Raw genomic sequence first — 22,385 nt, 5'->3', positions numbered from 1 at the left:
CTCAAGGAAGAGTCATGCATAAATAATGCATACTTCAGATGAACTTTAATGCATATCCCAACACTGCCACCATGATGAGGGTAAAGGGTATATTAAGAAAAGCCAACTTATATCAATACAACATATCAACACAGAACAAGGAGACACCACAGATACTTGCAAATAGGATCTTTCCTTTTGTTACTGTGTATACCCTGGTGTTTCTTTATATTTGTACAAACTCACAACACTGCATGACATTTCATATTTCATATGTCACTGAGAAGGGGTGTCAGTAAGCAGAAAATATAAAACCAGGAAAACATGTGTTTAGCTAGAATCTGATGGAGGGATGGGGACAAGAGAGCTATGATCCTTCTCTCTGCTCAGTCTTAGAGAGCAACAACTCTGATTTTTGCTAATTGCTCCTCCTGAGGAATTCTTTTCAGCCAGTTGTGGTACATCTCCTAGGCTGGCATGAGACAGGTTGGTCCCTGATTGAATAAATTAGAAAGAGTCATCGGGGGAATTGAAGATGTTGTGCAAACTGAGTAAGGTGACATTTCACTGTGTGACTCGGGAGACCATCTGCCCCTGTGATGGGAGGAAAGCCTTTGCTGCTCAACCCTGCTCCAGGGTTTCATTTTACTGAGGGTGTGGGTGCCATGAGGAACGTGTTTTCCTTGCTTTCATCCTTCCCCCAAGCAGAGAAGACAGATGTAGACACAACGGATGCTTAGGTTTTTTCCTTCAGCTTGCCCTCCCCCTGCCCACAATACACAGGGTTCAGGACCAAGACTGCCCACTCCTGGGGGCAGACCCTACCCGGTTCTGAAATCAACCAAGCCATTTGCTGCTTTCTCTATGTAGTCTTGGGTTGGTTGCTTCTCAGAGTCAGGCCTCAGTTTTCCCCATCTGAGTAATGGAAATTCTAAAACCCACATTACAGGGTTGTGTCAAAGATCATTAGGGCTTCAGTGAGAAAGTGCTTTGGGAACTATAAAGTGCCAAACACGTGACTAGTGATTTCTGTTATGCTATTCTAATTACAGTGCATATGGACTCCACTGTCTGCCCCTCCTGGGTCCCCACCCAGTCTCAGCTCACTGATCTGCTCATTCAGTCCCACATGCACTGGTTAATTCCTTTCAGTGCTCTTAGCCTCTGGAAGTTTCTCTGAAGTCAACCAAACCTCTGGGTGTAGGGCATGCTGGCTCTGATATTTCCATGTGAGGGACCAAAATGTAGGGGAATGGGAAAGGAGGTGGAGGGAGGAGGGGATCTTTGGAAATGGCTCTGGGAGGGGTATGCTCAGTTTCATTCTATGATGAATGCCACCTGTTGCCTACCCCAGCCCTTCTCAGTGGTTCCATCTTACATGCCTCCAGTGTTCTGCAGTTCCTAAAATGTACTTTCATCTGACTGTCACAGGTATTTTGTGAAGTAGGCAAAATTATTAATCTCATGTTACAGATGAATACATGTTTGTTCAAGGGCTTCCAGGCAGTGCTCATGGTAAAGAACCCACCTGCCAATGCAGGAGATGTAAGAGATGTGGGTTTGATCCCCTGGGTCGGGAAGATCCTCTAGCGGAGGGTATGGCTACCCACTCCAGTATTCTTGCCTGAAGAATCCCATGGACAGAGGAGCCTGGCAGGCTACAGTCCAGAGGATTGTAAAGAGTTGGACATGACTGAAGCGACTTAGCATGCATGCACACATCTTTGCCCAAGGTTACACTATTAATATATTGCAAAGGCAGGACTCAAACCCAGGTCTCCAGGATCCTGGTTTCCTGGACATTGGAGGAAATCTCTAACAGAGGCTCCAGAACACTAAACCTCATTTTTGGCTTATTCTTCACTTCCGGAGGCTGGTTTCTACATTCTGTCAGGTGTCTGGGGGCAGCCAGCCCAACAAGGTCATGCAACGGAACTGTTCAAAGCCATTTTCTTGGATTCTCTTCCCTTGTTCCCAATGAGATTCTTTCTCCATCCACTTTCCAAGTTCAGGCTCCATCTCCTCCTTACAGGCCCTGTCCCACCCCCATTGCTCTGTTGCTCATAGTGTTTACACAGGGTCTTTCTGGTTTCTGCTCCAAGAGCCCTTACAAAGATCCTAGGTTGGATTTTCTCCCTGCTTTGCCCGATTGGGATGAACTTCTGCAGCACAACTGGCAACACCACACATTTGGCACTTACTGTGTGTGTTAGGCCCTGCACTAAAGACTTTATTTATACTATTCTCACAATTAATCCTCTCAACAGTTTCTTGAGGAGAGAGTTAATTTTCCATTTATATATGAAATAATTGAGGCATGGAGAGAGATTAATTTGCTCCAAGTCATGCAACTAGTTAATGACAAAGAACCAAATTGAACCTGGGTCCGTTGAACTACAAGCCATCTTAGACCACTCACCATACTGCATATTCGGTCCTCATTCTGTGGTCTGAAGTTTAGAGGGATTGGAAGATAATTCAGCACATGCAAATCTCTCAACCCTTTAGTTTCCAGGATTCCAGCTGCATGATAGAGATTGTCCTCAGAAAGATCTTACCCAGCTGAGTCTGGCATCCACTTAGTGCTCTATAAATTAGTCCTCCTTGAATTAGAATGCATTTATGGCTCTTAAACATTGCCTGCCCTAGTATTTCTTCTCAAAATGCATGAGTCTGTGCTGCATTCTTAATAAGTCTCCCCAGAGATTCTTGTTTCTTCTCTTCCTCTTGTGACCCTTTAGGAAACTCTGACTTGGGACAGGCAGTCAGGAACCATCACTTAATGATGCATTACTTAAGTGCATCACTTAAGATGCACTTAATTGTTAAGATGCTTTCTGACAGCCTCAGAAACAAGAGTCACAAACCTGGTTGTGTGATGAGGGGGGTTACAAAGCCTTGGCTGTTTTAATTATACCCAAGAAGAGAAGAGGCTTTCATAGTCAACATTTCCCTGCCAAAACCTTGTTTGCCACTTGCAGCTCTTACAGAAAATGGGCATAAAATCATAGAGTATTAGTGCCAAGCGCCTGAAGAAACCATCTGCTGTAAGCTCCTGAAGCTCAGAGATAGGGAGTGACTTAACTAAGGTTGCACAACCTGTTAACTTTATCCCAGCCCATTGGTGAACCCCAGGAAGAGATGCAATTCTAATTACATTCCTCGGAGACTTACTGACTTATTTTGCATTTCTATTGCACAATTTTACATCAAGCAAAGGAAACTCTTTTAATCAAGTCTCTTTTCAAGAGACTTCCTATTTGGGTATTTGCTGTTTGGTCACTTCAAGATGAAAGAAGAGAAGCAGGTGAAGGCATATGCCATACAACTCAGTCCATTCAACTGTGTTCTCTCAAGATGGTGGCTGTCACTGAGTTGGCACAGAAATAGGAACAGATATGAACTTGCAGCAGTGGTATTAAATGTTTTGTGTAGTTTCTGGGTACTTGGGAAGCCAGACACTGTGTGGATCAGTGACCTAACCATAGTAACCTTTGCCTGTGCTATCATCAGGAGATGACATCATGGAGAACTGCTTTTTGCCTTGCAAAATCCTCTTCCTCAGGCATTCAGGTATAAGAAATGAAAATCCCATAGAAATGGGATTTTCTGAAGTCTTGGTGTTTAAAAATTTGGAGCAGTAAGAAAACTGAGAACCAAGGAGGAAAGAATAGACTTTGGTTGCAAATGATAAGAACCTAACTCTAATGAGCAAAGCTCAATAGGGACTTTATTGAAACTAGTGAGGTGTCTAGCAGAATCAAAGAATGTGGTGACCAGTCAAGCCTCAAGAAGCCAGAATCAATAAGAAATCCACAAGACACACTCTCTTATCTTAAATCTATGCTTCTCTCTGCGTGATGAGCTTGTTTTCTCTTACTACCGAGTGGTATTCTACATGTGGGTTGAGGATACACCATCAGTTTTAGAGCACACATCCCTGTATATTTGCCATTCAAAAGGAAAGAAAATAGCTCCAGCTAAAAAGATTTGTAAGGAAGGATTCTGAGTGGCCCCACTTGATCACATGCCCCCTTTACTGACAGTCTTCACTAGAATCACCTGGTTTGGATGAGGAAGTAGTAGTACTACAAAAGAAGAGGTTGCCATTTTCGGAAGAAATGAGGGAAAACATGATAGCTGGCTATCAAAAGAAATGATTTACCAGAGATCCTGCCGCAAGTGAGGAACAGATTCAGGGCTAGAACGAGAATCAATAAAATAATGATTATTAATAATAATGGAAGTCTCTAGATTCATGTCTGGCATTGAAGTAGACTTCAGTGTTACTGAATGCTCATTCATTTATATTTTTAAAAACTTGCTGTTGTGTGGAGGGTAAACCATAAGTGAGCAAGCATGGAGTAGGGAAAGTGGCTACAAGTTCTGTGTTAGCTCCTAGGTAGGGGAGAAACAATGGTGCCTTGGACCAATGTCATGGCCATGAAAGTGAAAATGGCTCAGTCATGTCACACTCTCTGTAACCCCATGATCTACACAGTCCATGAAATTCTCCAGGCCAGAATACTGGAGTGGGTAGCCTTTCCCTTCTCCAGGGGATCTTTCCAACCCAGGGATCAAACCCAGGTCTCCTACTTTGCAGGCAGATTCTTTACCAGCTGAGCCACAAGGGAAGCCCAAGAATACGGGAGTGGCTAGCCTATCCTTTCTCCAGTAAATCTTCCTGACCCAGAAATTGAACTGGGGTATCCTGCATTGCAGGTGGATTCTTGACCAACTGAACTATCAGGGAAGCCTTACTTCCAAAAGTGGGAAGACTTGAGATAGACTTTAGAAGGAGAATCACAGGACCTGTTGGATTAGATGTCGACACTAAGAAAAAGAAAAAAAAAACACGGAATTAGGAATTATACCAAGATTTCTGTGAAAACTAGGGTTAAAATAAATTTGGAGCAGAATCAAGAGTTCCTGGACATGGTAAGTTTGAGACATGGAGATGTATATTAGGCACTTGTTTATACATGTCATCACCAAAGATGTGGCACCTAAAGCCTCAGGAATAGATGAGACTTCAAGGAAGAAAGTGTATCTAGAGCAGAGGGATCAACTGTTCTTTTAGTCATCTCTTTTGCATATACTGAATCCTTCTGCTGGGCTTCCAGCCAGGAACTTCAGATGGGAATCACAATCATTATTACAGTGAATCCCATGGAATGAGAAGACAGACTCATCCCTCAGTGGGGAGCTAAGAACTAACCAAATGAACTGTTAAACAAGCATCTAAACTCCATGAGATGTGTTGATTGCTCCAAAGTATACCCTTTGGACAACTAAACAAATGATGAGAAACAAGCCTGTTGTAAACCGCTGTGTCATTTCCCTTGGTTATCTTCAGAGCCAGGTTTTAGGTCCCAGGAAATTTTACCAGACTTGGTTTCAGATGACTTAGGGTTATTTCCTTTGGTAGGCTGAAAAATGGCCATAATTTTCTGCAGCTCTTCTTATCAAGAGATGGCATCTATTCTTCCACCTCTTAAAATTAGGCTTGGCCGTATGACTTGTTATTCAGTTGGACATGAGCAAACATGATATAAACAGAGGCTTGAAAAATGCTTCTGCATTGGAGCTTGTCCTCTCATGCTGCTGGGAAAACTTCTACCACCATGAGAACAACTTTGGGTTGCTTTCTGAAGAATGAAAACATGGAGAGAGAAGATCTCACCACCTTAGTCCTCTCAGCTGGGACTCCAGACATATGAATGAAGCCACTCTAGACCATCCAACCTTGGCCAGAGGAACCATCTACCTATCTCTAGCCAATGATGAGAAATAACATTTATTATTTTAAATCAGTAAATTTTGGAGTGGTTTGTTATGTGTCTCAGAGGACAATTAACTCTGAATCAGGTGGTCTACAGATGTTTCACAAGTACAGATATTCTATATTTCACTTTTTTTTTTTTTTTGGCTACACCACATGGCTTGTGGGATCTCAGTTCTTCGATCAGGGTTTGAAGTCAGAGTCCTAACCACAGGACCTCCAAGGAATTCCTTCTTACTCTTTTTGGAGGATTTGTGTTCAATCAGGTTACATCAAAGGTTTAAACTAAAAGATGAAAGCTTAATTGTTTAGAAATGTAGAGTGATGGCCAGGGGCAGTGGGGTCTTCCTGAGGTCCCTGAAATAGCTCCACAAAGGTGACAGGTTTCAGAGTTCTGTGTTCTCGTAGAATGATGTAGCTTTCCTTCATTGTGCTTTGTAATTATATTTTGGTGATTATTTTACAATGTCTAGACTAAACAACAAGCTGTTAGATTATAAGCTTGATGAAGGCAAGGATTGTGTCTAGTTTACCAGTGATTGTATCCTGGCACATACTAGACACTAATTTGTTGAAAGAATATATTTCAATTGTGCCTACTTCATATAAGGGATCCAGGCCTTCAAAAACATCACTTAACAGTATTTGTATCCAATGGACCTGCCTCTCACAGGCCCTCCCAGTCACAGGTTGTTGCTTGATTCTTCAGCAGAAGCAGGTAATCAAGTGTAGGTTTGGGATGGGGAATCTGAAATCAATGAAATCCCAGGACACTCGCTGCTGTAATTCCTTCTACTTACACCAAATGGTTGGCAAACAAACTCAAATAAACATTACTCAAGACACTTTAAGAAACTTGATACATAAGCAAGGAGCTTGGGGCAAGAGCAGGTGGTATAAGTGGGAAAGTCATGTCTGGAGAATGTTCATATCATTCTGTGGACATTATAAGGCTGCAGTCACAAAGCAATTGTGAAACAAATGCCCCAAGTGAGGCTGTTAACTCTGACAATCCTTGGAAATCTGTTACTACCAATATCCCAAATACACAATCTGAAGAGGAAAACTGAAAGAGCAAGAGTTAGACAGAGGTGGGTTCAATTAGTAAATGAATGACTTTGGCATGTTAACTTTCTCAAGGCTATGTTTCCTTACCTGTCAAATTGGGGATAATGATATTTCCAAAAAAAGCACCTCCATTAGACTATAGGTACCTGCAAGCAGGGACCATTTGTTTTCATGTATATTTATTCAGTGTTTAATAGTGCCAGACCTATAGTAGATACAGAAGTGAATTTCTTCCTAGAGGTGATCCAAGACCTAGTCCTGGCTCCATCACAAATTCACTCAGAGTGGCCTTAAGAAATTTCCTCCCCCTCCCCGGGCCTCCACCTTCCTTTCTGTACCAAGAGGAGCCCAGACAAGATTTCCTCTAAACTCCCTTCCAGATACAATATTTAATGAGTCTGTGACCATTCAGTACAATCTACTGCATTGCTCTGCCTAGAAGTTAATAATGCTACAGACTGAGAAGACAGTATTGTCACCAATCACTTTGTATTTACAGATACACATGCATTTAAACCAGATCCTGTAAATAGCTACAATACTGTATTGCACTTTTGGCCAACTTTTGCATTTTTAGAGGTCAAGAGGTTTTTTTAATCTCTTTTTATTTGGAATGTTAAGCGAAATGAAAACTGGGACAAGTTGCCATAACACATATTATGCAGCTTGAACCTAATTGCACTATTACCATGATTGATGAACATTCACCACAATCAGCTGGAAGCTGCTGCCTTCACTCTGCAGAAACGAGGTCACAGAGCAGGATTGAGGAATTGCCATCTAACAAGCAGATCTGTCTGTTGCCTGGTAGAAGAGTTTGCCACTATTACATTTAACTGTTGATTCTGTCTATTGTGAAGATGCTTGTTCCCTTGAATTGGCTCCTGAGTTTTCAGGATTTTGACAATCTTTAGGTGAAAAATTCAGTTTTTGCCTGGATACTCAGTAGGAGAGAAAGGATTTGAATACATGTACTAACAAACCCAGGGGTCCTGAGGAGCTTGGTCTGAAATCCTAATACTGGGGTAGAAGGGTGTGACTGCCCAGAAAAATAATTATTCCTGACCTGTATAGGAATTTATAGTGTAAAAAGCACATCCAGAAACACTGCCTTGGCAAGGGACCACATTCTTTCTTAGTCAGAGAATTTTATCAAGTTACACCTCCCAAGATGACCCACTGCTGACACAGGCAGGCTACTCACCGCACTGCTTCAGAGCTTGATAAAAATTGCCTGACAGAGGCAGATACAAGGAACACCAGCACGTAAGCCTCAGAAACACTGAGCAGTTTTTGCTCAGGCCCATGGTACCTGGGCTTCCTCAGAGACTCCTTCCCAGAAGTGTTAAGACAGCTATCACCTCAGATTAGTCTGAGTAGTTGAACAATTCATTAACGAATTAGAGATATGTCTTTTATTCAGTGGACTTGGAATCTGATGGCCTTGGGGCTGAATTCTACTGTGGCTCTAACCCTTGCTAGTTGTGTGATCTTGGCCAAGTCTCTTAACTTCTTCTGATCACAGTTTATCTATAAAAATGTACTACAGAATGTGGTGAGGAGCACAGACTTTGGAGCCTACTTTCTGGATTTGAACCCCAGCTCTACCATTTACTCATTAGGTGACCTTAGACAAGCTAGGGAACCTATCTGTTCCTTAATTTCCTTGTCTTTAAACGAGATGGGTTATAGTGCCTCCCTCACAAAGATGTTGAAAAGATAAATGAGTTAATACATATTAAGTGCTTGGAGCAACACCTAGTATTGAGTAAGCATCACTTGCTTACTTATATCAGTGTTGGATACAGTGATATAGGGGTGATAATCCTCATCTCTTGGGTTTATTTTGCAGATCAACTGAAATATTGAAGGTGAAAATTAGGCTGTCAGAGTTATTAGTGCCAGAAAAGACTGAAAAGATTTCCCAAATGTCCCCTCATTTTATAAGTGGGAAATCAAGACTCACTGATGGGGAGGAACTGGTCCAGAATCACAGGACAGAGATTTTAAGTCTCCTGATTTCAGGGCAGAGCCTGAGTCTCCTGATTCCAAGTTCAAAGTGCTATCCTCTGCACTGTGTCACAGAAGGTAACCTCTCCACAGAGTTGAACCTGAAGGTTCTTTAATGCACTTTCCTAGGACAATAAACTGTGTTCAGAATGGAAGGTAAATTTGGGAGAGACTCTCCCACCTCCTCCACTGAATTCTGAAGCAGCATTTTAGTGCAGAAGACAACTGGAGATTCAGGCCAGGGCTGGATGAAAGATTTTCAGGAATCATTGCTAGCTCCACATCATTGTTTCAGTAACAAATCAAATGTGTCCAAACAAGCTAGAACCATGAGCTAATGCATTAGGTTCATTTCCAGTACCAGAGGGGTTTTCTGGTTTTGTTTTCTTCAGGTGTTAAATGAAGTAGTAGTTTCACATCAGCTCTTGGGTAGAAACCAAAGTTTCACTCTCAGGAGAATGAGGGACCTCTGAGTTCACTTTTCTCATTTTTTTTTCAGGGTTGTGCCCACTTAAGATTTATTCTGCTTTGAATCAGATTTCTCAGCTGGACTACTCAAGAGTGATAGAAACACGGGTTGGAGGAAAAGGCAGGATGGGGAGAGGACCCTAAGAAGAATGGCAGATGGGATGAGAACTATTGACTTAAAGAAACGGCAGTTTCCAGGGGTCATGGTATCTGTTCTCAAATCATCTAAGGGGGTCACATGGCAGAGGGAGTAGAGACTGTGAAGTCTCTGACAACAGAGATGCTACAAATGGGGTTGGAAGAGGAAGAAGAATTTCCAGCAGGCAGATTTCAGCTTAAAGCAAGGAAAACTTTCTGATTATGAGCTACCCAAAGATAGTGTGGAAACTGAGCTCCCATCCCTGCCTAGGAAGTATGCTTTAGAAGAGATTGACTGTGAGGCTTGACAGCCACTTGTCAGAGATATGAAGATTGGAATTGACTAGTGAGACTTGGTAAAATTTGGGATCCCACCAATTGTAAATTTTTTAGATTCTGGGAGCCTAAGAACCAACGACCAATGTCATGGAGTTCTCACAGTGGAGAACCCACTGGAAAGCAGCAAAATCAGAGGTTTATGACCCATTTCTTGATTTTGCCTGTGTTTCTCTTTTTGTCTTCCTCGAACTTATGCATTTGCTCTTCCATATAGCAGGAACCTTTGACATTTTGCAGGGGATAATCTTTTTCTTTTAAGTGTGTTTCCTGACTCAGCCGTTGCTCTTTCAGCATCATTTAGAGAGGCTGAGCTCTCTGGAGATTAGCTCTGGCCTGTCACCACAGCAACTGCCCAAGCCCTCTGGGCCTCCGTGGTAACAGACGAGGGCTTTGAGAAACAAGGCTTGTCTAGTGGTGAGAGGAAGCCCCACAGGGAGCCTGATATGAAACAAGCAGGCTGTGTAAGGAGTGTGGTTTTTTTTTTTTTTTTCAAGATTAGCTATGCAGGTGTGTCTCACTTTACACAGTTAGCCAGGCCCTGAAAAGTGTGCAAGGGTGTGACAAATTTTGGTCGAGGGAGAGAATCTTATTTTAAAGGCAGAGAAGAGACTTGCTTTTCCAAGTCCCTGTAGTGAACTGCCTTCGTAGAGTGGAGTCAACTTTTGTCAAACGAATCTCCACCCACATTGTAACCTAGTTAGTCTAGTGCTGAGTGTCTGTGAGTGGGGCCACCCGTAGAGAACCCCAGGGCCATGCTTCCACCTCCACTGCAGGCAAGCGACAGCAGCAACGCAGCTTGGGGTGGACAGAGTGTAACAGGGAAGCAGAGTGGGAATAGGGCCACAATGAAAGGAGATCGGGGTGGTGGGCCTGGCCTAGCATGGGCAGTTCTGCTGCAGCAGAGGCGGGGTGTCTGATAGACGGGTATTCTTGGAGGTGCCCAGCAAGGAGGGGTCTGTGTCCAGAGTATCAGACATCTTGTCACAAATGGCATCCACCAGGCGCTCGAAGGCCTGCCTCACGCTGATGTTCTCCTTGGCACTGGCTTCAAAGAAGTCAAACCCTGAAGACAGAAGAGAGATTGGGATTGACATATGTTATGCATAAAATAGATAACCAATGAATAGCTACTGTATAGCACAGAGAACTCTACTGAATGCTCTGGTGACCTAAATGGGAAGGAAATCCAAAAAAGAGGAGCTACATGTATGTGTGTGTTAGTCACTCAGTCATGTCTGACTCTTGGCAACCCCATGGACTATAGCCCACTGGGCTCTTCCATCCCTAAGATTCTCCAGGCAAGAATACTGGAATGGATTTCTCCAAAGAAGACATACAGATGGCTAACAAACACATGAAAAGATGCTCAACATCACTCATTATCAGAGAAATGCAAATCAAAACCACAATGAGGTACCATTACACGCCAGTCAGGATGGCTGCTATCCAAAAGTCTACAAGCAATACATGCTGGAGAGGGTGTGGAGAAAAGGGAACCCTCTTACACTGTTGGTGGGAATGCAAACTAGTACAGCCACTATGGAGAACAGTGTGGAGATTTCTTAAAAAACTGGAAATAGAACTGCCATATGACCCAGCAATACCACTTCTGGGCATACACACTGAGGAATCCAGATCTGAAAGAGATACGTGCACCCCAGTGTTCATCGCAGCACTGTTTATAATAGCCAGGACATGGAAGCAACCTAGATGCCCATCAGCAGATGAATGGGTAAGAAAGCTGTGGTACATATACACCATGGAATATTACTTAGCCGTTAAAAAGAATTCATTTGAATCAGTTCTAATGAGATGGATGAAATTATACAGAGCCCATTATACAGAGTGAAGTAAGCCAGAAAGATAAAGAACATTACAGCATACTAACACATATATATGGAATTTAGGAAGATGGTAATGATAACCCTATATGCAAAACAGAAAAAGAGACACAGAAGTACAGAACAGACTTTTGAACTCTGTGGGAGAAGATGAGGGTGGGATGTTTTGAAAGAACAGCATGTATATTATCTATGGTGAAACAGATCACCAGCCCAGGTGGGATGCATGAGACAAGTGCTCGGGCCTGGTGCACTGGGAGGACCCTGAGGAGTCGGGTGGAGAGGGAGGTGGGAGGGGGGATCGGGATGGGGAATACATGTAACTCTATGGCTGATTCATGTCAATGTATGACAAAACCCACTGAAATGTTGTGAAGTAATTAGCCTCCAACTAATAAAATAAAATTAAAAAAAAAAAAGAATACTGGCATGGGTAGCCATTCTCTTCTCCAGGGGATCTTCCTGACCCAGGGATCGAACCTGGGTCTCCTGCACTGCAGGCAGATTCTTTACTGGTTGAGCCACCAAGGAAGCCTGAATACATGTATATGTACAGCTGATTCACTTTGCTGTACAGTGTAAACTAACACATTATTGTAAAGCAACTATACTCCAATAAAATTTTTAAAAAGAGAGAGAAGAGAGATAGCAGTAAGGATTTTTCCCTTCCCTTTCATGCCCCCTTGATAGAACACTCTGCATTAATATAGCCAGTGCTCAGGCTTTGAAGCAAGGAGGGCTTGCTGCTTCAAGGAGGTCTCTGCTTGAAGGAGATGGTTCAGTGACCCAGGATCCTGAGTCAGATTGTTCCTGGCTCTATCATTAACTAGTTGTGTAATCCCCAGCAAGTCACCTATTTTTTTATGAATCAATTTCCTGGTTGGTAAATTGGGATAATCTTACCTATCTCATAGATTTATTTCAAGGATTAAACAAGAGAATGCAGGTAAAGTATACACTCCTGTACCTGATGGGGTGAGACAGCGTGGGAGTAATAATTAGATGTTTTTTGAGAGTGACTACGTGACTATGTATATACAACACTTCCATTTCCAAGGCATTGATTGCATGCCTTATTTCATTTGATCCTCATGTCACCTCTGGGGGATGGAGGATCCAGGCAGACCCTCTCCATTTCACTAACACCCACTCTGTGGCTCTGAGGAAAAAAGCTGACCTGCCCAAGGTCATCAGTATAAGAAGCCTAAGCTTGTCCTTTTTGACCAGGGCTTTTGCTCCTCTTTCCCTGGGCCCCCCGGTTACCGCAGCCTGGCCAGCTCTAGTCTAGACTCTGGGAGGCACCCCAAGATCTTCACCAAATAAGTAAAGCTTCATTTGCTCTTTCTACCCACAGACACACTGGCTTATCTCCCCTCTAAGGGCTTTCTCCTCCCTCAATTCCCAGGAATTACTCTGGATCTCTCCTGCCTCACAAGATCCTGACAAATGGCCCAGGAAAAACTGCATCTGAAGCGTGAGACTTTCTTACATTTTGTGCCTTAAGACCCTCAAAGATACTTTCTGTGACAATGACCAGAACCTGGTTGTCCCAGGAGACGAGAAAAAGGTCCTCCTGATTCAGATAAAGTGGCCACTTCCCAACTGAGGAGTCCTAGCCAGGTTGGTGGCAGTCCTTAGATGCATGAACCTGCTTTCTCTATTTCATCCCTGCACCAGCCTATTTCCTCCTCTTTTGTCCATCCACCTTCCTCTTTCCCTTCCTTCCAAGTCCATCTTTTATTTCTCTTCAAAAACTTCCCTCTTTGCTTTTACCCATTTTAGCTCTTTTTCTCTTCTGTTCCTCACATTCCTTGGGATCATTAATATTTGTTGAGTACCTACTGTATGCCAGATGCTATGCTAGGAGCTTTACAAATATTCTTACTTAATCCTCATAATAGCCTCTGAGGTAAATATATCAACTCCAATTTGTAAAAGAAAAATGAAGGCTCCAAGAGATTACATAACTCACACAAGGTCACATGACTGTGTGAGTGGAAATTGGGTTTAGATCTGGGTTTGGCTGGCTTCCATGTCCATACACAGCCCTGCCTCTCATTTCTTCATCTTTCTCCCTTTCACTTTCCTTTTTTCTTTCTTTCTGCTCATATTTTTTTTCTTACTTTACAAGTCTCTTTGGCCTCCTTTGCTTTTATCTGTCTACCACAGTATCTGAATCTGGGCAAGTCACTTTATCTTTCTGAATCACTTAACCTCTCTGAGCCTCAAACTCCTCATTTGTCAAATAGGAATAATCACAGCATCTTCCTGCCAAGAGCAGTTGGGAGCATGGAGCCAGATGATGGATAAATTGCTGTACAAAGTTGCTTGTTACAATGACAGCTTCTTTCTGCTCTTCTTTCATCTGCTCCTTTTACCTCCACTTCACCACTTTCTCCCTCTTTGATCATCCTCTCATACACACAGGAGGGGAGTCTTTTTCCTCCTCCCTCTTTCTAATATCTCATTGTCCACAGAGAGGGCTGAAGCCCCCCAGGCACAAACAAGGCTCCTCTTCCCTAGGCCATCCCTGCCTGAAGGCATTCACAATTACATTAGCTCACCTCTGGTGGACAGCCTCTTCTGGGGTCCACTTCCCGACCTGAGTAAGGCAAGCCATAGAAGTGCCTGCTAATTGAGGACAAGATAAGGAAGGAAGTGGGTGCTGGGTCGTTATCCACGGGCTGTTGAAACTCAGCTGGCTTTAGAGACTCTTCAGCATGTAGCCTGTCCTTAATGAATATCATAAAAATTGACTTTCTGGCCTTTGACGGGTTTGTTACAAGTGATACTGTTTAGGGAAGCAGGCAGTATATGTTGCTTGCCTAGGAAAGGGGAAAATAGGTAAAGAAGTAAATAGGCTTAAATCATCAATTTGGATGAAGATGGGGACACAGGTCAAGGCCAGGGGCACTGATCCCTTATGAGGAATTGGCACCGAGGGGAGGACATGCTCACTGCACAAGAGGGCAGTGGGTAAGAAACCCAGGAGTCAGAAAGCCTGGATTTGAACAGTCTCTGTCAGCTACCAGCTGTGTGACCTCAAGCAAGTTGCCTAATTTCTCCCAGCCTGTTTCTTCATTTGTGGAATAGGTAAATATGACCTACCTCATAGAGTGGGAATAAGGTTTAAATGCATGAAAGTACGTGAAGTGATTGGCATGTGAAATCAATGGCAATTCCCTTTCTCTTATATTCCCAGCCCATCTGAGTCCTAGCTTCCCTGCCCCTCCATCATTTCCCAGGGCCTTTGGAGGAAAGCCTCTTTTTGTCTTCATCGTTCAGGGCCGATCAACAAACCAGGTCTTTACTGAACATTGACTTTGTACCATGTCTTGCACTGAGTGCCAGGGACAAAAGAAGACCAAATCTAATTATGGAGAAAAAACACACCAATCAGAGTGTCAGTTCCTCACGTGTGCATAGTCCTTAATGATTCACAAATACAAATTTAAAGCAACTTTGTGATGGGAGTGGGGCAAGGCAAGGGTTATCATTTGTAATTCACAGATAGGAAAACTGAGGCTCAGGGACGGAGCATAAACCAGGGCTCTTATTGCTTATGCGCCTTTGGCTCGCTCTCAGTTGGGACAGTGACAAACATATTATAACCCAGGGAGAGCAAACGAGAGGCTGTGCAGGAGTGCAGCAGAGGGAGAGAACGGGAGGGGAGGGGATGGGGAATAAGCGTCCAAAAGTCAGTAGAGAGGGGAGACTTTAAGGCCAGAATCGAACAAAACTCTTCACCTAATGAATTTATGCTTTAAGCCTGAGCTTAGATATGGCTTCTTCTGTGGTTCTCTGTGCTTCTTCTGCCACAGCACAGCTTACCCTGCACAGTGCAAGTCCATCTGACAAGGAGCTCCCCAAGCAGGGATCATGTCGTTTATCCGAGCTCCAGCACCAGCCAGAGGAGGCTTGCTGAGTATTAACTGAATGAATGGACAGGTGGATGAAGGGGACAGGAATGAGCATGGAGGGTGTGGCTAGGGGGCTGTGGATAGTGAGGGTCATGAGAACTCACCTCAACAAGCAGGACAAATCCTGTGCTGGGCACTGGGGACCCTGATGTGAATCAAATGCAGTTCCCACTGTTGAGGAGCTCCTACTCTAGTGTGGAAGATAGATATATAGACAATGTTGGAAAGGCAGGTAGCGAGGGGACTGTCAGGCACACAGGAGGCACCTGTCTAAGCCTGGGGCCCAAGGAAAGCTTCTTGGAAAAGCTGATTCCTAAGCATATATCAGCTACATAAAGCTGTGGGGTGGGGGGGAGGGGGGCTTCCCTGTTGGTCCAGTGGTTAATAATCCGCCTGCCAATGCAGGGGACATGGGTTCCATCTCTGGTCTGGGAAGATTCCACATGCCTCAGAGAAGCTAAGCCCGTGGGCCACAACTACTGAGCCAGCATTCTAGAGCATGTGCCCTGCAAAAAGAGAAGCCACGGCAATGAGAAGCGCATGCACCACAATGAACTGCAGACCCAGTGCAGCAATGAAGACCCAGCACAGCCAAAAATAAAGAAATCTTAAAAAAAAAAAAAAAGAAAGAAAGAAAAAAAGGACACATAGTATAAGTGTGAGCACACACACACATATAGAACACTAGGCCCAGGAAACAGCATAAACACATATAAGGGAGCAGAAAACAGCCTTTTTTATCCCAGAATGCCCATAGCAGTTTGTTATCATTAGAGCAGAAAGCTCAAATTGGCGAGATAAGAGGCCATAAGTAACCAAACACAGACAGTGTGTATGTCATGCCAAGGAGATGTCATCACTGTCCTCTCAAAGGTGCCCAAGGTAGGAGACCTCTGATTCAAGTAAGCGGTGCATCACCCTAGCCAGCTCATGGGTCTCTTTTGCTATCAGAACAACCTCAAATGCATCTCCAACCAATTACTGTCAGACTACTGGAAGGCTCTTCATTAGTAGGCCAAGATGGTAACCTTTTCCTCAGGTTCATTAGTGAGGAGTCTCAGGAGCTGAGAATCTGCAGAGCTCTGGAAGATGACAACCAATTAATCAGACTAACCCCCAGTCCTTTCCTCCCTCTAATTGGCTTCAGAACAATGGAATTTCTGCTGCCCTTAACAGGGCCCAATTCTTAATTGAATCTGAGAAAATCCTCACCGCCCCCCCCCCCAATGCTCCTGTTTACCCATCCTGTCCAAAGGCAGCTGTCACAGCCCCACAGGCTCCACTGGCTCTGGCCACATTGCCTGCTTCTGAATGTGACCTCAGAATTCTTTTCAGAAACTCACAATGAACTAAACTCACCTCTCCTCACCCTGACATTGCCCCAGAACATTTCTCCCCTACTTTTACATTTAAATCCCTTCTCTAGCTGGCTCTGGTACCTCCTCATCTCCATCTTGTATTATATCAATCTGCAACTCAAGCCCCTCTAGTCACTGATGACTTTGACAAGTGACTCACTGTCTTCCTTTCCACCCAGGCATGTACTCACTCTCAGGAACTTAGGCTTTCAGGTGCACAATCCACCCCAATACCCTGGCTCTTAATTTCTTAACCATCTCATTTCCAACAAAATTATCTTCCGTTTTGCTTATGCTATGTCACTGTCCTTATAACTTGAGCTATTTTGAATTAGATTTGTGTGCTAAGTCATGTCCAAATCTTTGTGATCCCATGGACTGCAGCATGCCAGGCCTCCCTGTCTCTCACCATGTCCCAGAGTTTGCCCAAGTTCATGTCCATTGAACTGGTAATGCTATGCAAACATCTCATCCTCTGCCACCCTCTTTTCCTTTTGCCTTCAATCCTTCCTAGCATCAGGGTCTTTTCCAATGAGTCAGTTCTTCGCATCAGGAGGCCAAAGTACTGGAGCTTCAGCTTCAGCATTAGTCCTTCCAATGAGTATTAAGGGTTGATTTCCTTTAGGATTGACTGACTTGATCTCCTTGGTGTCTAAAGGACTCTCAAGAGTCTTGTCCAGCACCACAGTTCAAAAACATCAATTCCTCAGCGTTCAGTCCAACTCTCACATCCATACGTGACTACTGGAAAGGCCATAGCTTTGACTATTCAGACCTTTGTCGGCAAAGTGATGTCTTTGCTTTCCTATACAACTGTTTAGGTTTGTCTAGATTTGTGTCACTACAGCTCACAAAGGTCTAATTAATCCAATATCCAGCCTTCACCTTATTAGGTTAACACCCAAGATTCTGCATGGCTCAGCCTCTGCCCACTTCCTCAGCCTCATCTCCCTGACTCACACCATGTTCCAAAAACAACACTTTCTTATTTGGTGCTGTTACTCATGCTACTACTCTCTAGCTCTTACTCCTGATCCTCTTTATTACTCATCTGTGGAATCCCTGACTCCAAAGAGCCTTTCCTTTCTCTTCCCACCCCATCTCCACCACTCAGAACTCAGGACATACAATGTGTCTTTCCCCTAGGCCCCCATGGCACCTGACATGACTGTTTCAGTCAGATTCCCTCAGGAAAATGCGAACTATTTTCTACATTTAAACAGAGGGAAATGGTTATATGGATGACAGAAGAACTAAGAGGCCAAATAGAATAGTGAAGAAACCCAGAGATTATCAACAGTGGGGTGGGGGGATCTATTAACGGGACCAAAGGAAGTTAAAACCATGGGAGCAGGAGTCGGAGAAGAAGAGCAGCCCCTCCTGGAGGAGCCAGCCAAGGGGTATGGGAGATACACATGCAGACTTCTCCCCTTTTCAACATGTCAATTACTTGCCTGTGTCTCTCCTTGGCTAAACCGAGCCAGAAGCCGCTATCAAAGGAGCCTGGGAAACACAGCCTTTGGGCAGTTTCAAGAGAGAGAGACAGAGCAGGAGAAGGGTGAGGAATGACAGCAAACAAGCTAAGGACTGGCACAGGATGTTGAGCTTATCTCTCTACCATTTTGTTTCCCTGATCAATGAGCACCTTGAGGGCAGGGAACCTATCCACCTCTATGTCACCAGGGTCCATCACATGTTCAGTGATGGTGGCAGACTGTTCACTGAACTCCCTGTAGAAGATTTTATATTCTCACCCACTGCCAAGTGCCTTGCAGTGCCTCCTTGTGGGAGGAATGTATCTCCTTCATCCATCAACATCAGATTTCATCATGTTAACTTGCTTTGGACAAGGAATGTGTGTATTCCAAGTGCCAGTGGAAGCTTTGAACGTCTTTGTGTGGCTTGGGCCTCCCAGACTGGATCTCAGCGTTGCATGACATGGACAGAGTTGCAGCTGACTTGCAACTGGCATATAATGTGAGTGGGAAATCAACCTTTACTATCTAAGCTCCTGACTTGGGTTGTTACCACATACCATTATGCTGTCGTAATCTAAAGAATTCTCACCAACATTATGACTGAGGGCGGAAATACCAAGAGAAACTATGTCAAGCTTTTGCAAAAACATCACTGGGTGATGATACAATGGGAGCATTAGGATTTTGACTCTGAAGGCTGTTTGAGTATTGGACCTGCCACCTGTGACCTGTGTGGCTTAGAAAAGTTACATCGTCTTTAAGTTAAAAAAAAAAAAGACATGGAGGTGTGGCATAGCTCATTGTGTGCAAGAAAACATAAGTGGTCAGCTTCTTCAGTGTAATGGAGTTGAATACAATGCTGCCTCCCAGGATAGGGGAGAGGGTAAGAGTCACAAGAGACCTGCTGTGAAAACACATTGTGAATCACAAGTCATTACACCAAAGTTAGTTATTCTCAGTGTCAAGTAGGTCTTTATCTGCAACAAGGCTGAGTGATGCAAGGTTTCAATTCATCCCAATCCAAAAAGCATTTATTGAGCACCTAAAAATAAAAGAGGCAATCTTGATGCATATAATATAAAGGTAGACAAAATAACATAATACACCCTGATGCATCCACTACTCAAATTTAATATATATCAACATTTCCTTCAAAAAGGGGCCATGTACAAGGGTCTGTGGGCACTGAATGATGAGTCAGGAATTGTGTGAATTGAAATCATGGAATCAGAGGGATAGAGCTGAACAGATCTTCCCACTCAGCTAATCCAAATCCACTGTTTTTCAAAAGGGCAAATTGAGACCCAGAAACAGGAAATAAGACGCTCAAGGTCACGCAGTAAACTAGTGGCAGAAGCAGGATAAAACCCTCAAGTCTCCAAACGCGTAGGCTGGTACTTTTCCCTCCACACTTCACTACAGTGAACATTTATACATGTGTTTCAAAACCACATTTTGAACAGATGTTGCAATGAAAAGGAAAAAAAGAATGGATTTTTCTCCTTGCCTTTCCTGAGAACAAAGAAGATAAAAAAAACAGTGAGCAGGCCTGAACATTCCTAGGTTTTTACTTTAACTGCTCCTAACTCTACAACACAAGAAAGACTCTACACATGGACATCACCAGATGGTCAACACTGAAATCTGATTGATTATATTCTTTGCAGCCAAAGATGGAGAAGCTCTATACAGGCAGCAAAAACAAGAAGACCAGGAGCTGACTGTGGCTCAGATGATGAACTCCTTATTGCCAAATTTAGACTTAAATTGAAGAAAGCAGGTAAAATCACTAGACCCTTCAGGTATGACCTAAATCAAATCCCTTACGATTATACAGTGGAAATGAGAAATAGATTTAAGGAACTAGATCTGAAAGACAGAGTGCCTGATGAACTAAGGATGGCGGTTCGTGACATTGTACAGGAGACAGGGTGCAAGACCATCCCCAAGAAAAAGAAATGCAAAAAAGCAAAATGCTTGTCTGAGGAGGCCTTACAAATACCTGTGAAAAGAAGAGAAGTGAAAAGCAAAGGAGAAAAGGAAAGATATACCCATTTGAATGCAGAGTTCCAAAGAATAGCAAGGAGAGATAAGAAAGCCTTCCTGGGCGATCAATGCAAAGAAATAGAGGAAAACAACAGAATGGGAAAGACTAGAGATCTCTTCAAGAAAACTAGAGATACCAAGGGATCATTTCATGCAAAGATGGGCTTGATAAAGGACGGAAATGGTAGGGACCTAATAGAAGCAGAAGATATTAAGAGGAGGTGGCAAGAATACACAGAAGAACTGTACAAAAAAGATCTTCATGACCCAGATAATCACAATGGTGTGATCATTCACCTAGAGCCAGATATCCTGGAATGTGAAGTCAAGTGGGCCTTAGGAAGCATCAGTACGAACAAAGCTTGTGGAGATGATAGAATTCCAGTTGAGCTATTTCAAATCCTGAAAGATGATGCTATGAAAGTGCTGCACTCAATATGCCAGCAAATTTGGAAAACTCAGCAGTGGCCACAGGACTGGAAAAGGTCCGTTTTCATTCCAATCCCAAAGAAAGGCAATGCCAAAGAATGCTCAAACTACGCACAATTGCACTCATCTCACATTCTAGTAAAGTAATGCTCAAAATTCTCCAAGCCAGGCTTCAGCAATACATGAACTGTGAACTTCCAGATGTTCAAGCTGGTTTTAGAAAAGGCAGAGGAACAAGAGATCAGATTGCCAACATCTGCTGGATCACCAAAATAGCAAGAGAGTTCCAGAAAAACATCTACTTCTGCTTTATTGACTATGCCAAAGCCTTTGACTGTGTGGATCACAACAAACTGTGGAAAATTCTGAAAGTGATGGGAATATCAGACCACCTGACCTGCCTCCTGAGAAATCTGTATGCAGGTCAGGAAGCAACAGTTAGAACTGGACATGGAACAACAGACTGGTTCCAAATAGGAAAAGGAGTACGTCAAGGCTGTATATTGTCACCCTGCTTATTTAACTTCTATGCAGAGTACATCATGAGAAATGCTGGGCTGGAGGAAGCACAAGCTGGAATGAAGCTTCCGGGAGAAATATCAACAACCTCAGATATGCAGATGACACCACCCTTATGGCAGAGAGTGAAGAGGAACTAAAAAGCCTCTTGATGAAAGTGAAAGAGGAGAGTGAAAAAGTTGGCTTAAAGCTCAACATTCAGAAAACTAAGATCATGGCATCTGGTCCCATCACTTCATGGCAAATAGATGGGGAAACAGTGGAAACAGTGACTGACTTTATTTTGGGGGGCTCCAAAATCACTGCAGATGGTGATTCCAGCCATAAAATTAAAAGACACTTACTCCTTGGAAGGAAAGTTATGACCAACCTAGATAGCATATTAAAAAGCAGAGACATTACTTTGCCAACAAAGGTCCGTCTAGTCAAGGTTATGGTTTTCCCAGTGGTCAAGTATGGATGTGAGAGTTGGACTATGAAGAAGGCTGAGCGCCAAAGAATGGATACTTTTGAACTGTGGTGTTGGAGAAGACTCTTGAGAGTCCCTTGGACTGCAAGGAGATCCAACCAGTCCATCCTAAAGGAGATAGGTCCTGGGTATTCATTGGAAGGACTGATGCTGAAGCTGAAACTCCAAAACTTTGGCCACCTCATGCGAAGAGTTGACTCATTGGAAAAGACCCTGATGCTGGGAGGGATTGGGGGCAGGAGGAGAAGGGGACGACAGAGGATGAGATGGCTGGATGGCATCACCGACTTGATGGACATGAGTTTGAGTAAACTCTGGGAGTTGGTGATGGACAGGGAGGCCTGGCGTGCTGCGATTCATGGGGTCGCAAAGAGTTGGACGTGACTGAGCGACTGAACTGAACTGACTGCTGGTCCATCAGTAGAGAATCCACCTGCCAATGTAGGGGACACTAATTCGAACCCAGGAAGATCCCACATGCCTTGGGGCAACTAAGCCCATGTTCCACAACTACTGAGCCAGCTCTCTAGAGTCTGTGCTC

At 43.6% G+C, this 22,385-nt stretch overlaps 1 protein-coding gene across 1 annotated transcript in view; it reads right to left on the bottom strand.

The window, feature by feature from the left end:
- Positions 1–7,045: 7,045 nt before the first annotated feature.
- Positions 7,046–22,385, bottom strand: part of RAB3B (RAB3B, member RAS oncogene family) — a 74,132-nt gene continuing 58,792 nt past the window's right edge. The window contains exon 5 of the mRNA XM_065929061.1: positions 7,046–10,847. Coding sequence (XP_065785133.1) covers positions 10,660–10,847 — 188 coding nt within the window. The 3' untranslated portion in view covers positions 7,046–10,659. The remainder of the gene's footprint in view (positions 10,848–22,385) is intronic.

This window comes from Muntiacus reevesi, chromosome 1 (assembly GCF_963930625.1).
Source record: "Muntiacus reevesi chromosome 1, mMunRee1.1, whole genome shotgun sequence".
NCBI classification, from domain to species: Eukaryota; Metazoa; Chordata; class Mammalia; order Artiodactyla; family Cervidae; genus Muntiacus; species Muntiacus reevesi.
The sequence above is the reverse complement of the archived record's forward strand: the minus strand, read 5'-3'. Positions and strand labels throughout refer to the sequence as shown.